Below are 19,384 nucleotides of genomic sequence, written 5' to 3'. Positions count from 1 at the left end.
GAGACTTCTTAAATGGGAGTTAAGTGCATGCATTTTCAGGAAACTAAACTCCCTTCATATATAATTTAACCTAGAAAAGAAAGCAAAATTGAGAGAGTAGTATGATTACATTGTTTGAGAACTAGTAACTTTACCTCCCCCAGTTTTATGAAAGTCATGCACGGTTTCACTGTCTGGCATATCTTTAAGGCTGTGGGATGTGGGCTAAGTGTGATATTGTAATAATAGTGAAGGTTTCTCTAACCATGGTTATGGACTATGGATTGAAATAGTAAATTATTCCTAGCAGACTGAATGGGCAATAAGGCTGCTATTCTGTTATCCTCATAAAACAAAGCAATAGATAAATAAAGGAGAGCCAACTCACTTAACCCATGTGGCTCTGTGCACCGCTAATCATTAACCCAGGCACAAGAGAGGGTTTCACCCGGAGTGTAGTTAAATCATTTTTTAATCGAGGTAAACACTGGCCATGTGGATGAGTAGCACTCAAGAAAGTTTTTAATCAGCAACGTTTAGGAATCACCCAGTCTAATTGCCATAACTTATTAATAATAATAATAATAAATAATCTAGTATTTTTATGGCCCCTGTCTCTGGAGGACTCAGTGCATTAAAGATCTCTAGGGTATGAAGCTCTCAGTAGCTGGGGGGAAGGGACACGTATCCTTGATTCTCATTCCTCACTGCAGAAATGGGATGTCAGGGCTGAAAAAGGCGAATCCGAGTGTGTTCCTTCTCTTTTCTTCTTCCCACATGTGAATCACCAGCTCTCACATGCTCTTTCATCTATCTATAGGACCAGAAGGGCTCCAGGGACTGGGCTGGGGGCTGAAGAACAGGCTTTTCTTTGTTCATGGGAATGATCAGGGTTGAGGTTTTCTCCCTTGGGAAGTGAGTATGAGCAGAGCTTTGTCTGAAGGAGTTCACTTCTCTGCTCCAGTGTCCCTGGTGCCTTCGGGTTCAACCTCATTGTGGTGACAGTGGTCACTGGTGACTTCCGACACCGTACTTGCATGATGTCCAGTTCCTGTGAGAGCAGAAAAGATGGCCCCGAGTCTTATTCTCAGAGCAGCAAAAGGGATGGGAAAATGTTTGCATCGAGTAGTGAACTTCATCTTCCCAACACCATGGTGTGAATATTAGAATATGCCCAGGTCGTCAACAAGGAAAGTCGAGGTCAGAGGGTGGCTGACTCCTAAATAAGTCTTGGTGGTTACTTAGACTGAAAGGAGAATATACCACTTAAGTTTGAGGCCCTCTGATTTTTAGAATTTTGGGATTCATGAACACCGGAGCAGAGGGTGGTAAGAGCATTTCTGTGGCTGGTATCCTTTGGTATCTACAGTTTTATGTGGGATAAAATGTAGCCAAACTGCACAAACTACCTTCTTCTCACTTACATTCCCACTTGTCTGTCCATGAATCCTGAGGCCTGGGTAGCTGCTGTGGTCTGGAAAAGTGATATTTTTTAAAGAAGGTACTCAAGCCATTGTTATACAGAGAAAAAAGGTAAATGATACTAAGAATAAAAGGATTTATATCACAAACCATAAAAGCCATACATTTAGAGTGTAAATTACAAGGTAGCTCATGTGCAAAATTGTTGCAATATTTATACTAGCGTTCATTAAAATTTACATTTGAATAAAAAGGTGCACAATGTAAATGGGGTTGAAAAGGAGTTTCTGGAATAGATGATATGAATAGAACTCCTCGCAGATTCGTCTGCTGAAGCCTGAAATATACAATAGAAGCTGAAGGAATAAGGTTGCTAAAGCCGAGCCAGAATTTTCTTCCTCCTTGTCCACTGATACTTTCCAGTAATTCAAGTCAGAACTGAATCTCAAAGGAAGTGCTCCTTGTGAAAAGCTGCAGAGAAGAGGTTGAGGATTCTGGACGGATGTCGAGACTGGATCTGTATTTGAAAGACTAATTTTATTTCACTGATGTTTTCAAGGTTGGAAATTTTTGTCTGTATTCATTAGAGGGGAGTGATAAATCTCTAATTTGTACTTAGCTCATAATAGTGATGAGCTTTTGTGTTTCATTAAGGTTAAGTGAATCTCTGTCTTCCTGGCTCAGCTTTTAACTCCACATGCGACCTTGGGAAAATTATTTTAATTGTCTGGAACTCAGTTTCCTCATCTATAAAATGAGGGGGTTGGGCCAGAGGAGTGCTAAGACAGACCATCTCTCTTTGCCTCCCTTGTGGATGGGAGCCTACCGTGCCAGGCAGTTAGGACCCACACAGGTGATTAAGATACATTGCTGTTGTCCTCAGGAGCTCATGATCTACATAAATAACTCATTATTATATGAGCTATAATTGCAACAAGCACAAATTGCTCTAGGAGCACAGAGGCAGAAACAGTGAATTCCTTCTCTGTGGGGAAAGGCTTCACAGGGGCTGTGACATTTGAAGCCTGAGTAGGAGGACTCTTCCAGGTGTGCAGGCTGGTCAGAGGGCGGGTGGTTCATACTGTGGGTTCCAGGAAGCAGACACGTGTGAAGTGGTATATTTAGGAAGCTGCACACGGCCCTCCTCATGGTCTCTGGGCAGTGGTATCCCGCACACTGCTGGAGCAGAGTTTGTACTGATGATGAATTACCAAGGTTAGGGACTGGTGTGTAGCAGGTGTAAATTAGAGCAGCATCAAGGTTGTCCTGTGACGGTATCGACACAGCCTGTTGGCTTTCTTGAGTGTGAAATAAATGGTAGTGCTCTGGCCAGTGCCCCTGGAGCTGTGAGCCTGTAGTCAGTTGTAGCTGCCCCATGGCCACTGGCCCAGATGTGGCCTTGGGAGCCTGTGTATAGATATAAATTACATTCCTTATGGGAGTCAAGTGTGTCCCAGAAGAATGCAACTGTCACCATAGGTCTCTTGGTACAGTGTGTTAACCCCCCAGGTGTGTGTCTCATCCATACCATTTACAGATCCTTGGCACTTTGTGACCTGGTGGGACTGATGTTTCTAGTGTTGAATGAGAGCAGTGAGGACAGTAACTTTAGTTTTAAACTTTGGCTTGGTGTACATGTATGACGTATTCATTGTTAAAAATCAAAAGAATGCAGAAATGCTTATATAATATATAAAAAGAACCCTAATTCTATCTCCTGCAGATAAACAATAATTCTGTAACTATCATCAAAGATCTCTCTTCCTGTATACGGGTACACAGATGGGCTCGGGACTATATGTTCCATTTTTCTAACTGATGTTTCTATTTAAAAGTAATCAAAGTCCTTAAGTAATCATTTAAAATAGCTGCATACCAGTCCATACTGTTTTTGGTTTGAGTCCAGAGTTTTGGAAAATCCAGTGTTTTACCATTATAAACAGTACCATGATGAACATCCTTGTAGACTTCCCATACTGTTAGTTATGTCATTAGATTAAAGTCTCAGAAGTGGTATTGTTGGGTCAAGAAATGCCTATTTAACTTTTCTACACATAATTTTCTAACTATCTTCCCGAACATTGATTTTCAATGGGTGTGCCGTGGGGCACACTGCTGTGCTACGAGAAGGTCTTAAGTGTGCCATGAAAAATTTTAAAGATCATTAATTATTTTTAAAAGAAGTTCAAAGCACAGCAAGTATATTCTTTTTTTTTTTTAACTTTTTTTTCATCAATATAATTTAACTGTGCCATGGAAGTTAACTTTAGTGTGCCGTGAGATAAAAAAAGGTTGAAAAACACTGTTCTAGAAGTTTCGTACCATTTTCCTACCTTACCAGCAGGGCAGGACCTGCTCACATCTGGGGCGCCGTCTGCGTCTCTGCCAGTTCTCTTTCTGTCTTCAGCTTTCTGGGTGAGAAAGTAGGAGCAGATGAGAATATGTTTGGGGTGATTGGGAGGAGGGAGAGCCCAAATGCACATGGGATATGTCAAAAGGTGCCTGATCTGTGTACATATTTTACCAAAAGAGTCGTATGAAAATGTTCATCACAATTCATAATTGCCAAACACTGAGAACAACCCAAATTTCTGTCATCATTAGAAGAGAGAGATAAGCTTTTGCATAATCATAGTGGAGTACTAGGAAGCAGTCAGCATGAATGTCTGCTATGTGCTATCATGGGAAGGACTTTGAAAGAAGCCAGATAGAAAAACATCCATGCTGTACCAATCCATTCACACAGAATTCAGCCCCAGGCAGGATGAATTTATGGTATTAGAAGTCACGCTACGGGTTCCTGTTGGGGGCTGGAGGATGTTAGTGACTGGGTGTTCATGGTGTTCCAGTGCCAGACAGAGTGCTTGGCATATAGTAGCCTCTCAAATCTTTGTTGAAAAAAATACATTAATATTTTTTCTCCTTTCTAACGGGCTTTGACCATGCTTGTTCCTTTGTGGCCTTGGTTAAGTTGTTTAACCTTCCAGGGTCTCAGTTTCCCCATCTTTAAAATGAAAATGATAATTGAACCTATACGCATATTGTGAAAATAATATTAGTATTTATTAATGATAACCACCAGTTTTTCTGTTTACTATGTGCTAGGCACTGTTCTAAGCCCTGAAAATGTATGTATGATGATATGTTTAATCTTTCTAATACTCCTGTCCATTTTATGGATTGGAGAACTCAAGTTACAGATGTAGAAACCCAGGTAGTCTCATTCTAGAGCCTGAGCTCTTAACCTCTGTCTCCCGAGTTCAAGGAATTATTGTAGCAAGGATGCTTAATACAGTTAGTACATGTTGGCTGTGATTATCACATTGTCCTTTCGACATCAGTATTAATATTTTTTTCTCTTTTTCTCTCTCCTTCCTCTCCCCAATGTTTCTTGTCTCCTGGCAGATGTGTTTCAGCAAGGTAAGTTTCATTGTCTCTTGCCTGCTTTTTCTTTGGCTGTGTTCTTTGGGGAGCAAGGGTATCATCTGTGTGAGGAGACCTCTCATGCAGACTTTAGGGGACACCATGACGACAGTGGCCTGAAGTGCCATAAGCCCTTCTGGGCCTCTCTTGTCCAGCCTCTGCTTCTTCCTCTGAGCTGTGCTTGGGTTTAGGGTACAAACTGGACAGTTGGGGGCGGGACAGTGGGGGAGAGCTCTGTGGCTGGGCCCCACCAGGGAGAGGAGCACAGTGGGACTGGTGAGGCCTAGGTGTCTCTGGAGGGAAATCAGGTCGACGGCCCCTGTCCCTTGGGATCCCATGTCAAGGCTGCTTCTTGGTTAGGGCCTATGTCAGTGCCACAAGAAGTTTCTTTGCCAAACAAGTATGTCCCTATAGGGGAGGTGCGGGCAAGACCATGGCTAGATGGCCACTTTGTGCCCTTCCACTTGGCTGTCCCTTACAACCTCTCCTGCTGGGCCTGCGACAGGGCCAGCTGAGGGTGTGCAGCGTCATCTCATCTGATTTACCAGCAAGGTCCTGTGTTCCAGGGAACTGGAGACAGAATTCTAATCCCACATCGGGGCCTCTGGCCCATGTTTTAGCCCTACTTAGGATGCATAGTCACTGTGCTCTGGGAAGGAGATGAGTGGGTCACAGCCTCCTCGTTGAACATTCTAGATACACAGTAAGGGGGAATTGTCTTTTTATTACAACTTGACACTACTGGGTGAAAGTGGCGGGGCAATCACTGTTTGTATTCAAGCTGGGAAATAAGTTTGTATCACACATCTGCTGCGTCTTTCTGGAATCCAAGGCTGGCTTAGAATAAAAAAGACTGGTTTAAAAATACATCCGGGCATTCCATAAATAGCTTCCAAATAATCTTACAGGCTTGATATTTTCACAACTGTTATTTCGCCCCAAACATGCAGCCTGCACTGGGGACAGTATCTTCCTTCTCTGATAGATGCGCAGTAGCGGGTAACAATGGGAGGACTGTCGTGTTGTCTTTTAAGAGTCTGGAGTCATAGACCCACCTTTATAAATAATTCATAAATCTCAACAAGCTATAAGTAATAAGTTCCATTTGGCTAGAGACTAAGAGATGAGCAAAATTGGAAAGGTGTTCGACTGTCTTGTGTAACGAAAACCCTGCCGCCAGGGCCGCTTGCTGCAGTGAGTTTTCTTCCTTGATAAATTGGGGGGTCAGTGGGGTGCTCTGGGAAAAGAATGTTATATAATTTTTTCTGTGAGCCAGAATGCAAGCACCATTCCACCCTGAATTGGATTTCTCCTCTTGAAACACAAAACACATGGAAAGCCTGGGGTGTGTGTGCTGAGGCTCCTACAGGATGGAAAGAGGGAGGCTTGGATCTGGCTCTTCTGCTTACAATGGTGAGCGTTCATGGTGGTTGTAATTGGCATAAAAATGGCTTCCACACTGCCTGTTGTCAAGATTACCTCCTTTTTTAATCAGTCATGCCATTCGATTGATGGGATTTGCCTGTCAGTAACAATGATATGCAGAGCAAAAGTTATAATCATCTACAAATCACTGGCTATCGAGACTTAATAGCATCTGCCAGAGACGGAAGCCACTAGCTGCCCGTTGCCCTGTGTGACGGTGGGCGGCAGCTCCCTTCTAAGATATTGCTAGGATTTCAAATGGAGAGAACTGAACTCGCTTTTGTGAATTATTTACATGGCTCTGGCCTTATCAGACCATTTCACGGGGAGACACATTCTCTGAAATGATGACAAAGAGCCCGCCAGCTGGTACCTACTCCTCACCTTTGTTCCTGACCATTCTGCTTACAAGAATATGGCCCAGTAAAACATTCAGCTGGTGACGGTCATATCAGACCAAGACAAAATGTTCTGTCTTAGAGACAGAATCCAAAACTGTGATCTCCATGGTGCATTTGAAACTCTGGGCCAGAATGGTGCCATTAACTCAAAACATGGGAGCGATGAATTGTTCTAGAAACCAGCAAGCAAAAAACTATGTGGCTTCAAATGAACAGATGCCACTGGGTTGTCTTTGGAAGCCCAGCCACACAATGGCGACTTTGAGTGGCTCTGCCTTCTTGAGCACGTCGGGGGCATCCGGCCCTGGTTGTTTGGCCAAGGAGTCACGGGCAGTTGGGGGGAAATACGGCTTTGCAAATGTGTGTTTCAGGAGGTGAGGGAGGGAGGACTTGCCCAGAGGAGTCTCTGACTGTTCGGGCTGCTGCGCACCCCAGCAGGCAGGAGAGGGAGGCAGGCTTGCAGTTGACAACATCAGACGTTCTCCGAGGAAACAGAAGTTATTTCCTCTGGATTGCATTATCTTTTATTTCACTACAGATCAATCTTGTTATAGTAGGTGACAGCACAGCAGATACTGCTGGGCTTTTCTCTGCTGTATCGTGGTGCGTGCACGCGGGAGTATGTTTCTACCCCGCTTCTGTGCCATTTTCTATCTTCTTTCTGTTCTTTCATCTGCAAATGCCACTTGCTGTGACGCTTAGACCACAGGGTCTGAGGACGGTCAAGGACCAGTGGGCCTGCAGCTGGGCCTTTCTAAATAAGAGTTCTAGGGCCACAGGGCCGTGTTTTCAAGGAGCTTTAATTGACCTACATTCCCTGTTGTCCACGGAGCTCATGAGCCGTTGGGCGGCTCTCAGGAATTCCGGAGTGCCATAGAATTGCTCTGCACAACATCAAATGCAATTGAAAATGCTGTGTATGCACACGTGTCTAGAATCTCAAGTTTCTGAGCACTTTTATACCAATCTTTTAATAATGATGAAGTCAGGACCACACATACCCACAAACACATAACATTCATTTGAAGTTACTGAAGCTCCTTTTGAATGCTCATTCATAGCCTCAACCTTGCTTCTGAAATTTAACAGCAGCTTGGAAATCAGAGCAGTAGCACTCAGCAGAGTGTTTTAAAGCATAAGTGGGCACAGCATAAAGATTTCACCACTGAGTTTATTCTCTGTGTGCTGTTAACGGAAGTCCCTTGAAGATTCTGAGCCCAAAGAGATAGAGCCTTTCCTCCTCCCTATCTCAACTGGATCCAGGATCTTGTTAATGGAGAGATATTTCTTCCAGCTCAAGTAATTTGTGGTACCTGTAAACATTGTGCACACCATGTTGATTCTGTGAATGGTAAATGCATATATGCAAAGCACTTGCTAGGCTTGGAGAATAAAGTGAACAAGACAGCTAAGGCCCCCATTCTCGTGGGACTTACAGTCTGGCTCCGGCGAAGTGAAGATGATATCTTGGGGGTAATGTGCTAGTGGCTAGGAGGGCCACTTTAATGGAGTGGCTGGAGAATGACAAGAAGGACCAGGTGTTGTAGTGTCATAAGGGAAAAGCCTGCTAGGCCGGAACACCCCGGTGCTCCAGGCTCAGGAGGCCTGGGGTGTGGCTGGAGCTCTAGTGAGATGGAGGGAGTTGTGTGACAGGATCAAGGAGAGTGGGGCAGGCCTGCAGTCTGGGAGCAGAGGAAGGAAGTCCGAAGTGGGTTTGAATCAGAAGTGTGGCACCGTCCTATTTATATTTTACAAAACGAATGACCACTAGGGTGCTGTGGCAATGCACCGGAATGGTGCGTGAGGAGTGCAAACCAGGACCAGGGCTGAGTGCTGAGGGGGCTCAGGCGCTTGCTGCCTTAAGCAACCTAATCTAGCTGCAGCCAGAATGGCCTCTGATCTCGGATTGGTGGCCAGTGCTTAGGAAAACTCAATTTTGCTTCCTATAAGGTTACTGCCTTTGTGGAGGAAGCTTGGGCTGGATGCTTTAACCTCTGGCGTCAGTTTTCTCATCTGTACTCTGAGAGAGTTGGAGAAATCCCTGGCCCTGCTTGGCTTTGTCCTGATGGTCTATCTTGAGAAGTTCTAGGTGGATTTGAGTTAATAGAGTAGAGACATGCCCCTTGCACAGGTTTTGGCTCTTCTCTGGATCACTTGGGTGAAAGTGGAGGCTTCCCTCATGGCTGCAAATTAGTTTCAGAAGTGAAATGTACATGGCCATTTTGAAACATCCGCTCTTTCCCCCATGGATTAATACTAGAATTCACAATGGATGGCATTGCTTTTATTAATTTGAAGAGAACAATAAATCATAGTTTGGTTTCTGGCATCCAGCCCAAGCTTGTAAACTGTTGGGGTGGGTCTGTGGTGATGTGGGCCTGCTGCCATTTATAGTAAGCTTGGCTTGAGCTCTTTTGCATATTTCAGATTTACAGGTCAGCTGGCTGGGGCTAGACCTTAGGTTTTCCCAACCTCTTCTGAAAATCCAATCTACCATCAAGCTACACTTTAGCCAGGAATTATGGCCTCCCTGAAAATGTTTTACATTATGAAAGACAGTTTTCTTTTTGAGTGTAGGATTTGGGCAAATGAATTAAATCTATTGTTAACTCTTTCCAGGTAAACATTCCAAGTTGTTACATGATGATAGCTAGTAAATGAGGACAATACATGCATTCACACTTCTATGGTAGAGAGTGGTTGGTTCTCTGGTCACACTTCCTAAATGGAACTCTGTGTGTGTATCACCTCCCCATTCTGTCTGGAATCAATAGAATATTCGGATTCACATAGGAAATGCATTTATCTTTCCAGCAGAAACTAAACAACATTACCATTTAATTTTACTTAGATTCACTTTGCATGCACTTGTGTGTGTGTGTGTGTGTGTGTGTGTGTGAGAGAGAAAGAGGTGTATGGGGAAAATGATAACCTGATTTAAATAATCACATTCTTGGAGGTGCTTTATTACATTCCGTGTGGGCTATGCAGGGCTGCTTGTTCCCTGCCGGGGGACCTGGGGTGGATCTTTCCTTGTAGTGAATTCACTAGGTGCCCACTCCAAGTGGAGAGCATGAGTTTGCAGTGAGGTTTTTTTGCTTTTTTTTTTTTTTTTAGTCTCCCCCACCACTAGCTTGTGTTTCAGAATTGCCAGATCAGGCTTGGCGCCTGTGGCTCAAGCGGCTAAGGTGCCAGCCACATACACCTGGTGGGTTCAAATCCAGCCCGGGCCCGCCAAACAAAAAGAATGGCTGCAACCAAAAAATAGCCAGGTGTTGTGGTGGGCGCCTATAGTCCCAGCTACTTGGAAGGCGGAGGCAGGAGAATCGCTTAAGCCCAGGAGGTGGAGGTTGCTGTGAGCTGTGATGCCACAGCACTCTACCCAGGGCAACAGCTTGAGGCTCTGTCTCAAAAAAAAAAAAAAAAAATTGCTGGATCAGAGAAAGGGAGAAACTTAAGATTCTTTTGCTGAGATGCTACCACATAGCTACATTAAGAAGAAGCTAGTTAAGAAGAGTAGTTTGTCCTTTTAAAATTTTTATTTGGATTATAAAATGCCAATATTTGTGTACCTCCTGTATTCCAGGCATAGGGCTAGGTACTTTGCACAAATTTTCTCATTGAATCTCCTTCAAAACTTCATGAGTGGGGCAGTGCCTGTGGCCCAAAGGAGTGGGGTGCCGGCCCCATATGCCAGAGGTGGTGGGTTCTAACCCAGCCCTGGCTAGAAACTGAAAAAACAAAAAACTTCATGAGTACAGTCAGCACTATGTAACATTTTGATTGTTGACAGACTAAGTATATGATGGTGGTCCCGTAGGTTATAATATCAAATTTTTACTGTGCTTTTTTTGTATTTATATGTGCTTGGATACTAAACCATTGTGTTGTACTTGCCTACAATATTCAGGGTAGCAACAGGCTGTACAGATTTGTAGCCTAGGGACAACAGGCTATGCCCTGTAGCCCAGGTGTGCAGTAGGCTATATCATCTAAGTTTGTGGAAGTACACGTCATGATGTTTGCACAAATGAGGAAATTCCCTAATGATGCATTTCTCAGAGTGTATCTGTGTTGTAAAGAGACATGTGACTGTAGTTATAAGCAATAATCCCATTTCACAGAAGAGAAGACTGAGGCACAGCATGGACTTGACCTAATGATGAATATGTAACAAGTAAGTGGTGCACCCGTGGTAATCTTTTAACTGATAGGCTTCATTTTATCAAATAGTCTAAGAGATGTGAAAAATTATGAAGATAGTACAGAGAGTTTCTATATACCCTATATCCAGGTTCTGCTGTCATTAACAACTTTACGTTAGTATTGTGTATTGGGGTCAATTAATGGCTCAATGCTAATACTTTATCACTAACTTAAGTCCATAGTTTGCTTCAATTCCCTTAGTGGATTTTCTTTTTCCTAATATCCTCTTCTGTTCTGGGATCCCATCCAGGATACCACAATACATTTGGTTGTATGTCCCCTGAGGCGCCTCTTGGCTGTGATGGTGACTTAGTCTGTCTGTGCTGCTATGACAAAATACCTTAGACTGGATAATTTATGAACAATAGAGATTTATTGCTTGTGGTTCTGGAGGCTGTGAAGTCCAAGATCAAAGTGCCAGCAGATTTGTTATCTGGTGAGTGTTTGTTCTGTGCTGTGTGGTGGCCTCATCTGGCAGTGTCTTCACATGGCAGAAGGGCAGAGTGGTGGCGTCAAGCCTCTGTTAAAGAGCGCCGATCCCATTCATGAGAGCAGAGTCCTTATAACCTGATCACCTCCCAAGACTCCACCTCTTAGTTCTCTCACACTGGGGATTAACTTTCAAGGTGTGATCATGGGGGAGAGAATCATTCCGATCACAATAGGCATTTTCTCAGACTTTCCTTATTTTCAAATGACCTTGATAGTTTTAAGGAGTCCTATTCAGGTATATGGTAGGATGCTCCTCTCCTGGAATTTATCTGATGTTTTTTACGATTAGACTGGAGTTACGGGTTTTGAGGAGGAAAATCACAGAGGTAAAGTGCCGTTTTCATCACATCATGCTAAGGGCAGGTACTGTCAACATGATTAATGATTATTGATGTTGCTCTTGATCACTTGGCTGAAGCAGTGTTTGTAAAGCTACTTTTCTCCCGCCTTTTATTATGACTCTTTGGGAAAAGTTATGCTCTACCTCATTGAGGGTGGAGCATCTCTGTAAATGATTCTTCTGCACTGGAGATATGTCTCTTATCCTTCATTTATTAATTAATTCAATAATTTAAATCAATATGGACTCATGGATATTTATGTCCTACTTGAAGTTATAATGCAATATTGTTTTATTTATTTTGTTCTAGCTTTGCCCATTACAAGTTCTTTTGGCCGGCTCCTGTGGCCCTTTGATGCATTTGTTATCAAAAAAAATTACTTCTGTAATACTTAATGCTACTGCGATACGTTCCAGGCTCATCATGTATATTTACCACATCTATAGCAGTCATTTTTCCAAGAAGTCCTGGCTCCTTTTATTGGAGAATGGTAGTAGAAATTAAGATCTGGATGCTAGATGTGCTTGTAGCTATGGGGGTACCCTGACAAAGCAAAGAAATATGTATGTATGCTGATCTGTGTATTGTATACACATGTCTGTAAATATTTATGTATGTGACTAGGTTTATCAATGTTAAGCATGAGTTCTTACTGACGTATCCAACTCTAATCCATTCCCACACTAATCATTCTAGCTTCTTCTTGCTTAGCTGCAGATTCCCAAGCCCAGAGTGAGACAACTGGGCCAGGATTTTGAACCGAGGCAATCTGATTTCAGGTCCTGCTGCATGTTATCCTGACTCCTACAGAAAGGTTTTCATCTACCCCCAGTGGGACAGAGTCACAGACCCTGGACCCTTTCCAAGGTTCATCATGACTGCTTAGTTGTAGAAGGGCAAGTTTCATGGGTGCCCCTCTGCTTCCTATACCAGACTCAGGCTTGTTCTCATGACCCTGCAGCTGGTTCTAGCTTTGGAAGCTTCTCAGTGGGCTTGCCTTATCTAGACCAGAAACCACTTACAAAGTGCCTGGTTTCTGTGCAAAAGGATTTGTACTTCCCCCATAGCCTGACAAAACAACTGGACTTTTCTTAATGCTCCAGATGTTGAGTGCTTACACCCCTGCACCTTCCTCAGATTGATTGCAGCTCATTGAGGAGACAAGACAGAGCCATCCTTTAAGTCTCTAAGTTTCATCAGGTTTCACCAGGTCCATCTCTATTCTTCAAAAGGCTTGTCTGCATTACCGTGACTTGCGAGCTACTGGTTCCTTTACTTGGAATGTTTTCTCCTTTTGTCAGCACCCCTTATTCCATTTTGCACCCCACCTTTAGAAAAGCATAGGGTCTTCTCTCAGGTGGCCAGCAGAGCCGTGGGTGCTTGCCTCCAAAATGTGTGCAGGAGAGGCGGACTCTTCATTTTCGCACAGTCCTCTGCTGTTTTCTTATTACAATATTCATAGCTATTGTGACATTTACCTGGAAGTTTTTGAGAGAAGGTGCCACCCAGCACCCCTTCTAGGTGTACCACTGCTCCTTTCCGTTCTTCGAAACTCAGCATAAATCCTCTCTTCAAGGGTGCCGCGACTCTCCCAGCCAGGAGCTCTGCCTCCCCAAGCTCTGTCAGCCCTCTCTTGTATTTTTGTAATCCTCTGCATAAACATCTGGCTTCCCACAGCAAACTGAGCTTCCAGAGAGAAGGCATCTCAGAGTGCCAAGCACATAGTAGGTACTCAATAAACACTTGAGCAATGGAAGTGGAAATTGGCTCAGAGGAATCAGCATTGTGTGTGGCTTCTCTCGTGTTTATGTTTGACAGTTTGGATCCTTTATGGAGGTGAGGCAGACTGCTGGCAGTGCAATAATAGATGGTCACGTTGACAGGCAAGTGGCTTGACTCAAGCCTAGTCATAGCCCATCCTTGAGTCTGATAATTGTTTTCTGTTCCATTCCCCAACAGCTATTTTTTTGGGGTGGAGGGGTTGAGGGTAGGAATGGATGGGGCTGGGGGAAGTACTTGGACTTAGAATGAATCAGCGAGCATGTACCTGGTTAAGTTTGTGCATGGGGTATGAGCAGGGAGCAGAGTAGGGATGGACTGAGCAGACACTGCTCCTGCCTTCCAAAAGCTGATGATGCCACCAGAGGCCCAGAGCCAGTCAGCTGGTGGGTGGTGGGTGGTGGCTGCCATCTTCTCCCAGGGCTGGAGAAAGTCATATATAGGAGGCCCTGGGATTGGGAAAGGCTACAGAAAGGATGATTTGGGGGAAAGTTTTGAAGGAAACAGAATGTCTAAGAGGGCAGGATAAGGGCAGGCTCTGGGTTATGTGTGTGTGAGGGGGCAGGAGCATCTGAATGGAGGTGATGACAAAGATAAGCCTGGTGTTGTGTGTGTGGGATGCAGAGAGGGTGGGGCACCCTGGCAGGCTCTGGGTTGGGACTGGATCGGACCAGTTATGGAGGTTTTGCAACCTGTTTACTGCCAAAAACCCTCTTTGTTTTCCTGTGCCCCAAACACTCCCTTATGATTGAGAAGATTTTGTCTACAATATTAGCTATTGAGTTTTCTTTTTTTTATTAGTCATTTTATTACTCCATTCATTATTCAAGGACGACCAATCAGCTACTCAGTGAACCTGATCTGTGTGTTATACCCCTGAGTTGATGAAATTGCAGTTCATAAAAAAGCACTTGATATTTCAGATAACTTGAGCAATGATTTTCTTGGTTATCTTAAAGTCAAAGCAGCAGAATTTAGACTTGTTCTAGGAAGCCCAAGAAAACCATTGTAGCTTTTGAGCAGGGAAATAGCCTGTACTGTATATACCGTAAAACTGTCCATGCTGTATGTTGGGTGGCAGAAGATAATGATGACCTCTACTGACTGACTCAGTGTGCCACACACATCACCAAGTGCTCCGCATACATTGACTCACTTTCTCCCCAGAACAACCCTGCTATGAATGAAATGTTCTTGTTTCTCCTAAATTCATATGTCAAAATCTTAATCCTAATATGTGCATTATCAGATGGGGTTTGGAGGACCTAATTAGGTCATGAGGCTAGAAGTCTTATGAATGGAATCAGCACCCTTATAAGAAAGAAGACTAGAGGCCTTCTGCTTTCTGATCTCTGCTCTCCACCATGTGAGAACATAGGAAGAAGGCAGCCATCTGAACACCAGAAGGAGCGTCCTCACCAAGAGCCTAACCCTGTTAGCACCCTGATCTTGGATTTCTAACCTCTAGAACTATAGGAGTCAAATATTTGTTATTTAATAAATGTTTGTGGTTTCTGATCTATATATATTTTTTGTAGAGACAGAGTCTCATTTTGTTGCCCTCAGTAGAGTGCTGTGGTGTCACAGCTCACAGCAACCTCCAACTCCTGGGTGTAGGTGATTCTCTTGCCTCAGCCTCCCGAGTAGCTGGGACTACAGGTGTCTGCCACCACGCCCGGCTATTTTTTTGTTGCAGTTTCACCGGAGCTGGGTCTGAACCCACCACCCTCAGCACATGGGGCTGCTATCCTACCCACTAGGCCACAGGTGCCACCTGGTTTCTGATATTTTTCTGTAGAAGCCCAAGCTGACAAAGAGAAACCCCATGTGGGTTACACATTTATTTATATCCATTTCTATCCCCATTTTTCAGATGCTAAATTATATTCAGAAAACTTAGCTAGTTTTATTTTGCCAAAGGTGTGACACCCAGTGAAAGGCTGAGTCTGAGTTCAGACCCAAGCAGTTGGTCGGAATTCTCAATGACTTCACTCCACAGTCTTCTTGGAGGGACCAGAAGACTGAGTTGGTCTTGCCAGTGGGTCGGGAGAGATAGTGAAAAAGGCCCAAGCCCAGCCCCAGAGAAATGAAAGGATGTGTCCAAGAAGACTGTATAAAAATCTTCGTAGCAACTTTATTTGTAATAGCCCCAAACCAGAAATAGCCTAGGTGTCCATTAGTTAGAGAAAGGCAAACCAGTATCCTTACAGCATGGAACACTACTGAACTAGAAAAAGGAGCAAAGCACACAAGAACATGATGAGTTTCCTAAACATGCTGAGTGAAAAAAGCCCTTCACCAAGAGCCCCATATGGTTCCATTGATGTGAAATGCTTAAAACTCATCTATGGTGAAAAAAATCTCAGAACATATGTCACTTCTGGGCAGATGGGAGTGGAGATTGATTTGGAAGAGGGGAGAGGCCCCCTTCTGGGATGGAGGTAATGTTCTCTATCCTGGTAGGGTTGGGGCGGTGCAGGTGTGTGCCTTTGTCAAAACTGTAATGGACGCTTAAGATATGTGCATTTCACTGTGTAAAATTTACCTTAAAAGGAAAAAAAAAACTGTCAAATAAATACTGAGCCCTGGTGAATGATATATTCACTAAAGTATTTAGGGGCAATTATACTGATGTCTGCAATTTATGTCAAAAGATATCAAAATAAAAATGAGATGTATTGACTGCTGGATAGATAGAGGGGTAGATAGATGGATAAACGTGTGACGAAGCAAGTGTAGTAATGTTAAGGGAGAGACTAGGTGCAGAGTGTTCATTGTAAAATCCGTTCAACTTTGCTGCATGTTGAAAACTTGTTAACAAAATGTTGAGAAAAAAAGGGAGATCCCAGCTGAGGTCCTTTATATGAAAAGAGGTCACGTGGCCATAAATGCAGAGGTTGGTCAGAGGTGGACCGGCTTAGAGGTAGGGCTGGGGTCTGGCTGCAGAGCTTCAGGTGAGAAGGGGGCTCAGGGGCTCCAGGGAGTGAGAGACGCTGCTGAGCGGGCTCCGCACTTGGCTGCTACAGTTACTCAGGATGCTGTAAAGTTACCATTGACCGGGCAATGGTACAGAATTCTGTTCTTCTGCAGTTTTGGAGGCTGGAAGTCGGAAATCAGGGTGTCAGCAGAGCCATGCTGTCTTAGAAGGCCCCAGGGGAGAATCCTTCCCGGCTTCCCTCTGGCTTCTGGTGGTTCTCAGCGATACTTTGCTGTAGTGGTATCACTCAAATCTCTGCCTTTGTCATCACATGGTCTTTGCCTCTGGATGTTTCTGTCTCCTTCCAAGGATGACAGTCATTTCAGATTTAGGGCCCACCCAATCCATCATGACTGCATCTTACCTTACCTTTATCTGTGAAGACCCTGTTTCTACATAAGGTGAAAGGAAAACTTGAACTTTGGGGGAGACTACCCAACCACTACAGATGGATGACTGGCCAACCGGGGGCCCCGAATGAGGGGAGAGCAGCAGGGGAGTAGGGCTGGCAGGCAGGGCACATTCCGAGGGGGGGTTGAACAGGAAACACGTGTTCAGGAGTCAGGAAAACAAGGCAAGTGGGTTTGCAGGAAAGGACTGTGTCTCAGTCTAGGCCTCTCTATCCATTTATAATATCTCCTGAATATCTTAAAGAATTAAAATGTAAATCTCAGAAATTAAATCCATGGGTGCATTGTAAACAGAGGAGGCTTTTACAGAACAGACAAAGCTGTTCTTTCTCCTTATTAAACAGCCATGGGTGGGAAAGCACGTCTGTATGTGCAGGTTTTATTTGAGATGGATTAAGGTTCGTGATGAGCGAATCTCTGAAGGCTTGGAGGTGCAGTTCTCATAAGCCTGCAAAAGTTCAGCTCCTTATCTGGGGCTTATCCAAACCTGACGAAACCTTTTAGGCCAGCATGGAGGTTAGGGACCTCCAGGAGCTGAAAGTTAATATCCCGCAGCAAGAAACCATGTGTATGGCGTGGATAAGTGGGGCAAAGAGGGCCGTAGATTATTGCACCCTCCCCGTTGGAGGCCTGCTGTGCTTTGGGGCTTCCTGGGGGCAGACCACCCACTCTAGTTGGTGGATGGATTACAAGTTCAGCCCTTTTGGAAAAAGGAGTTCATGAATACTAGCTCATGGGATCTTTTACCACATTTAGTTCTCACATCAGCTCACAGGATCTGGCCCCTGCCACCTGCTGCTGTCCTCATCTTTCTGCAATGTCTCCTTCTCACCTCAAAGTTCCTTCCTCAGGTCTCCCGTTAGTTACTTGGACCCATTGTCCAAGCTCACTCGTGCCTCAGCATCCGGCACTTAACTCCCCAGAGAGGCTTTCCCTGGCCATCCTGGCTAAATTTTATACCCATGCCCTCAAACTCTACCTCATTTCTTTATTAATTTTTTTTGTAGCACAACTGCATCCCCTAAAATTCATGTCCACCCAGAACCTCAGAATGTGACCTCATTTGGAAACACAGTCAATCTCTTAATTCATTTGGAAGTCATATATGTATGTATGTACCATGCTATAACCAAATAGCATAAATTGGGCAGCTTACAAAACAATAGGAATTTATTTCTGACAGCTCTGGAGGTTGAGAAGAGCAAAATCAAGGTACTGGCAAATTTTGTATCTGGTAAGAGGTTGATTTCTGATTTGTAGGTGATACCTTCTAGCTGTGTCCTCACAGAATGAAATTGGTAGGGTATATGTGAAACTTGGTAAACAGTCTGTAAAGCTAGTGAATGATGCCCCATGATCATATCAATGTACACAGCTATGATTTAATAAAAAAAAAAAAAGAAATTGGTAAAGCAGCTCTCTGGGGTTGCTTCTATAAGGGCACTAATGTCATTCAGGATGCTCTGCCACCATGATTTAATCATCTCCCAAAGTCCGTATCTCCTAACACCATCACCTTGGTGAGTAGGTTTCATCATATGACTGCTGGGGTAAGGGGGACGCAAATATTTAAGACTATAGTTGTTATGGATCTTGAGATGAAACCATCCTGGATTTAAGGTATCTCCTAAATCCAATGACTGGTTGTCCTTGCAAGAAGACATAGAGAAAAGGCCATGTGAAGAGAGAGGCAGAGATTGGATTATGATGCCACCAGAAGTGGGCAGAAGCAAAGAAGAATTCTTCCCGAGAACCTTCAGAGGGAGCAAGGCCTACTGAAGTCTTAATTTTGATCTTCCCTTCCCCAGAACTGTGAAAAAATAACCTTTTAAATTATTTTAACCCACCAAATTTGTGACAATTTGTTGTGGCAGCCCTAGAAAACTAGTATTATACTCATCAGTCTCTGAAATTGCTTTTCAGTCTTTGGTTCATTTGTTCCTTGCCTGTCTCTGCAGCTCAAATATAAACTAGATGGGAACAAGGCCCTGTCTGTGTTATTCATCCCCATGTCCCAATGTCTAGAACAGGGCAAGGTGTTATTAAATCAGGTGTATGGAACCTTGTAAGCATTTGTCAAATTGAAGACCCCGATGAGGAAGCAGTTGTCCCCATCTCTGGTTGATGAAACAGATATTCAGAGAAGTTTATTAACTTGCCCCAAATCACACACTTGGCAGAGTCAGGATTCAAACTCGGGCCTTGTGGTCCTCACATTCTGGTTTATTCCACAGGCTCGTAGCAGCTTTTTTTTTTTTTTTTTTTTTAAATGATCCTTAATATCTTTAGTCCATATTTTCTAATATCTTCTCCTAGTATGTATCTTGATTATATGATACTATGAGGGATTTATTGAGGGATAATTGACAAAAACATGTATAAGTGGGTCATTATGAAAGTTTTGAGATACACAAAAATTTGTGACAATTTTTTGTGTCTGATGAGTCTGGACAAGCTATTGGTCATTCAAAGTTTATTTTAATAAACGAAGTGAGAATATTGTCAGGTAGGATCCTGCTGGTCTAGATC

The 19,384-nt window shown here is 43.7% G+C and overlaps 1 protein-coding gene across 5 annotated transcripts in view; it reads left to right on the top strand.

The window, feature by feature from the left end:
- GFRA1 (GDNF family receptor alpha 1) overlaps positions 1-19,384 on the top strand; it is a 227,457-nt gene that overhangs the window by 54,553 nt on the left and 153,520 nt on the right. For 4 of the 5 annotated variants that reach the window (XM_053583942.1, XM_053583940.1, XM_053583943.1 and 1 more), the window contains exon 5: positions 4,807-4,821. The exons of the other annotated variant lie outside the window; for it this stretch is intronic. In XM_053583942.1, coding sequence (XP_053439917.1) covers positions 4,807-4,821 — 15 coding nt within the window. The remainder of the gene's footprint in view (positions 1-4,806; positions 4,822-19,384) is intronic. 5 annotated transcript variants of the gene reach the window in all.

This window comes from Nycticebus coucang, chromosome 3 (genome assembly GCF_027406575.1).
Source record: "Nycticebus coucang isolate mNycCou1 chromosome 3, mNycCou1.pri, whole genome shotgun sequence".
In the NCBI taxonomy this organism is placed as follows: domain Eukaryota; kingdom Metazoa; phylum Chordata; class Mammalia; order Primates; family Lorisidae; genus Nycticebus; species Nycticebus coucang.
Note: the sequence above shows the minus strand (reverse complement) of the source record. Positions and strands in the feature narration are given on the sequence as shown.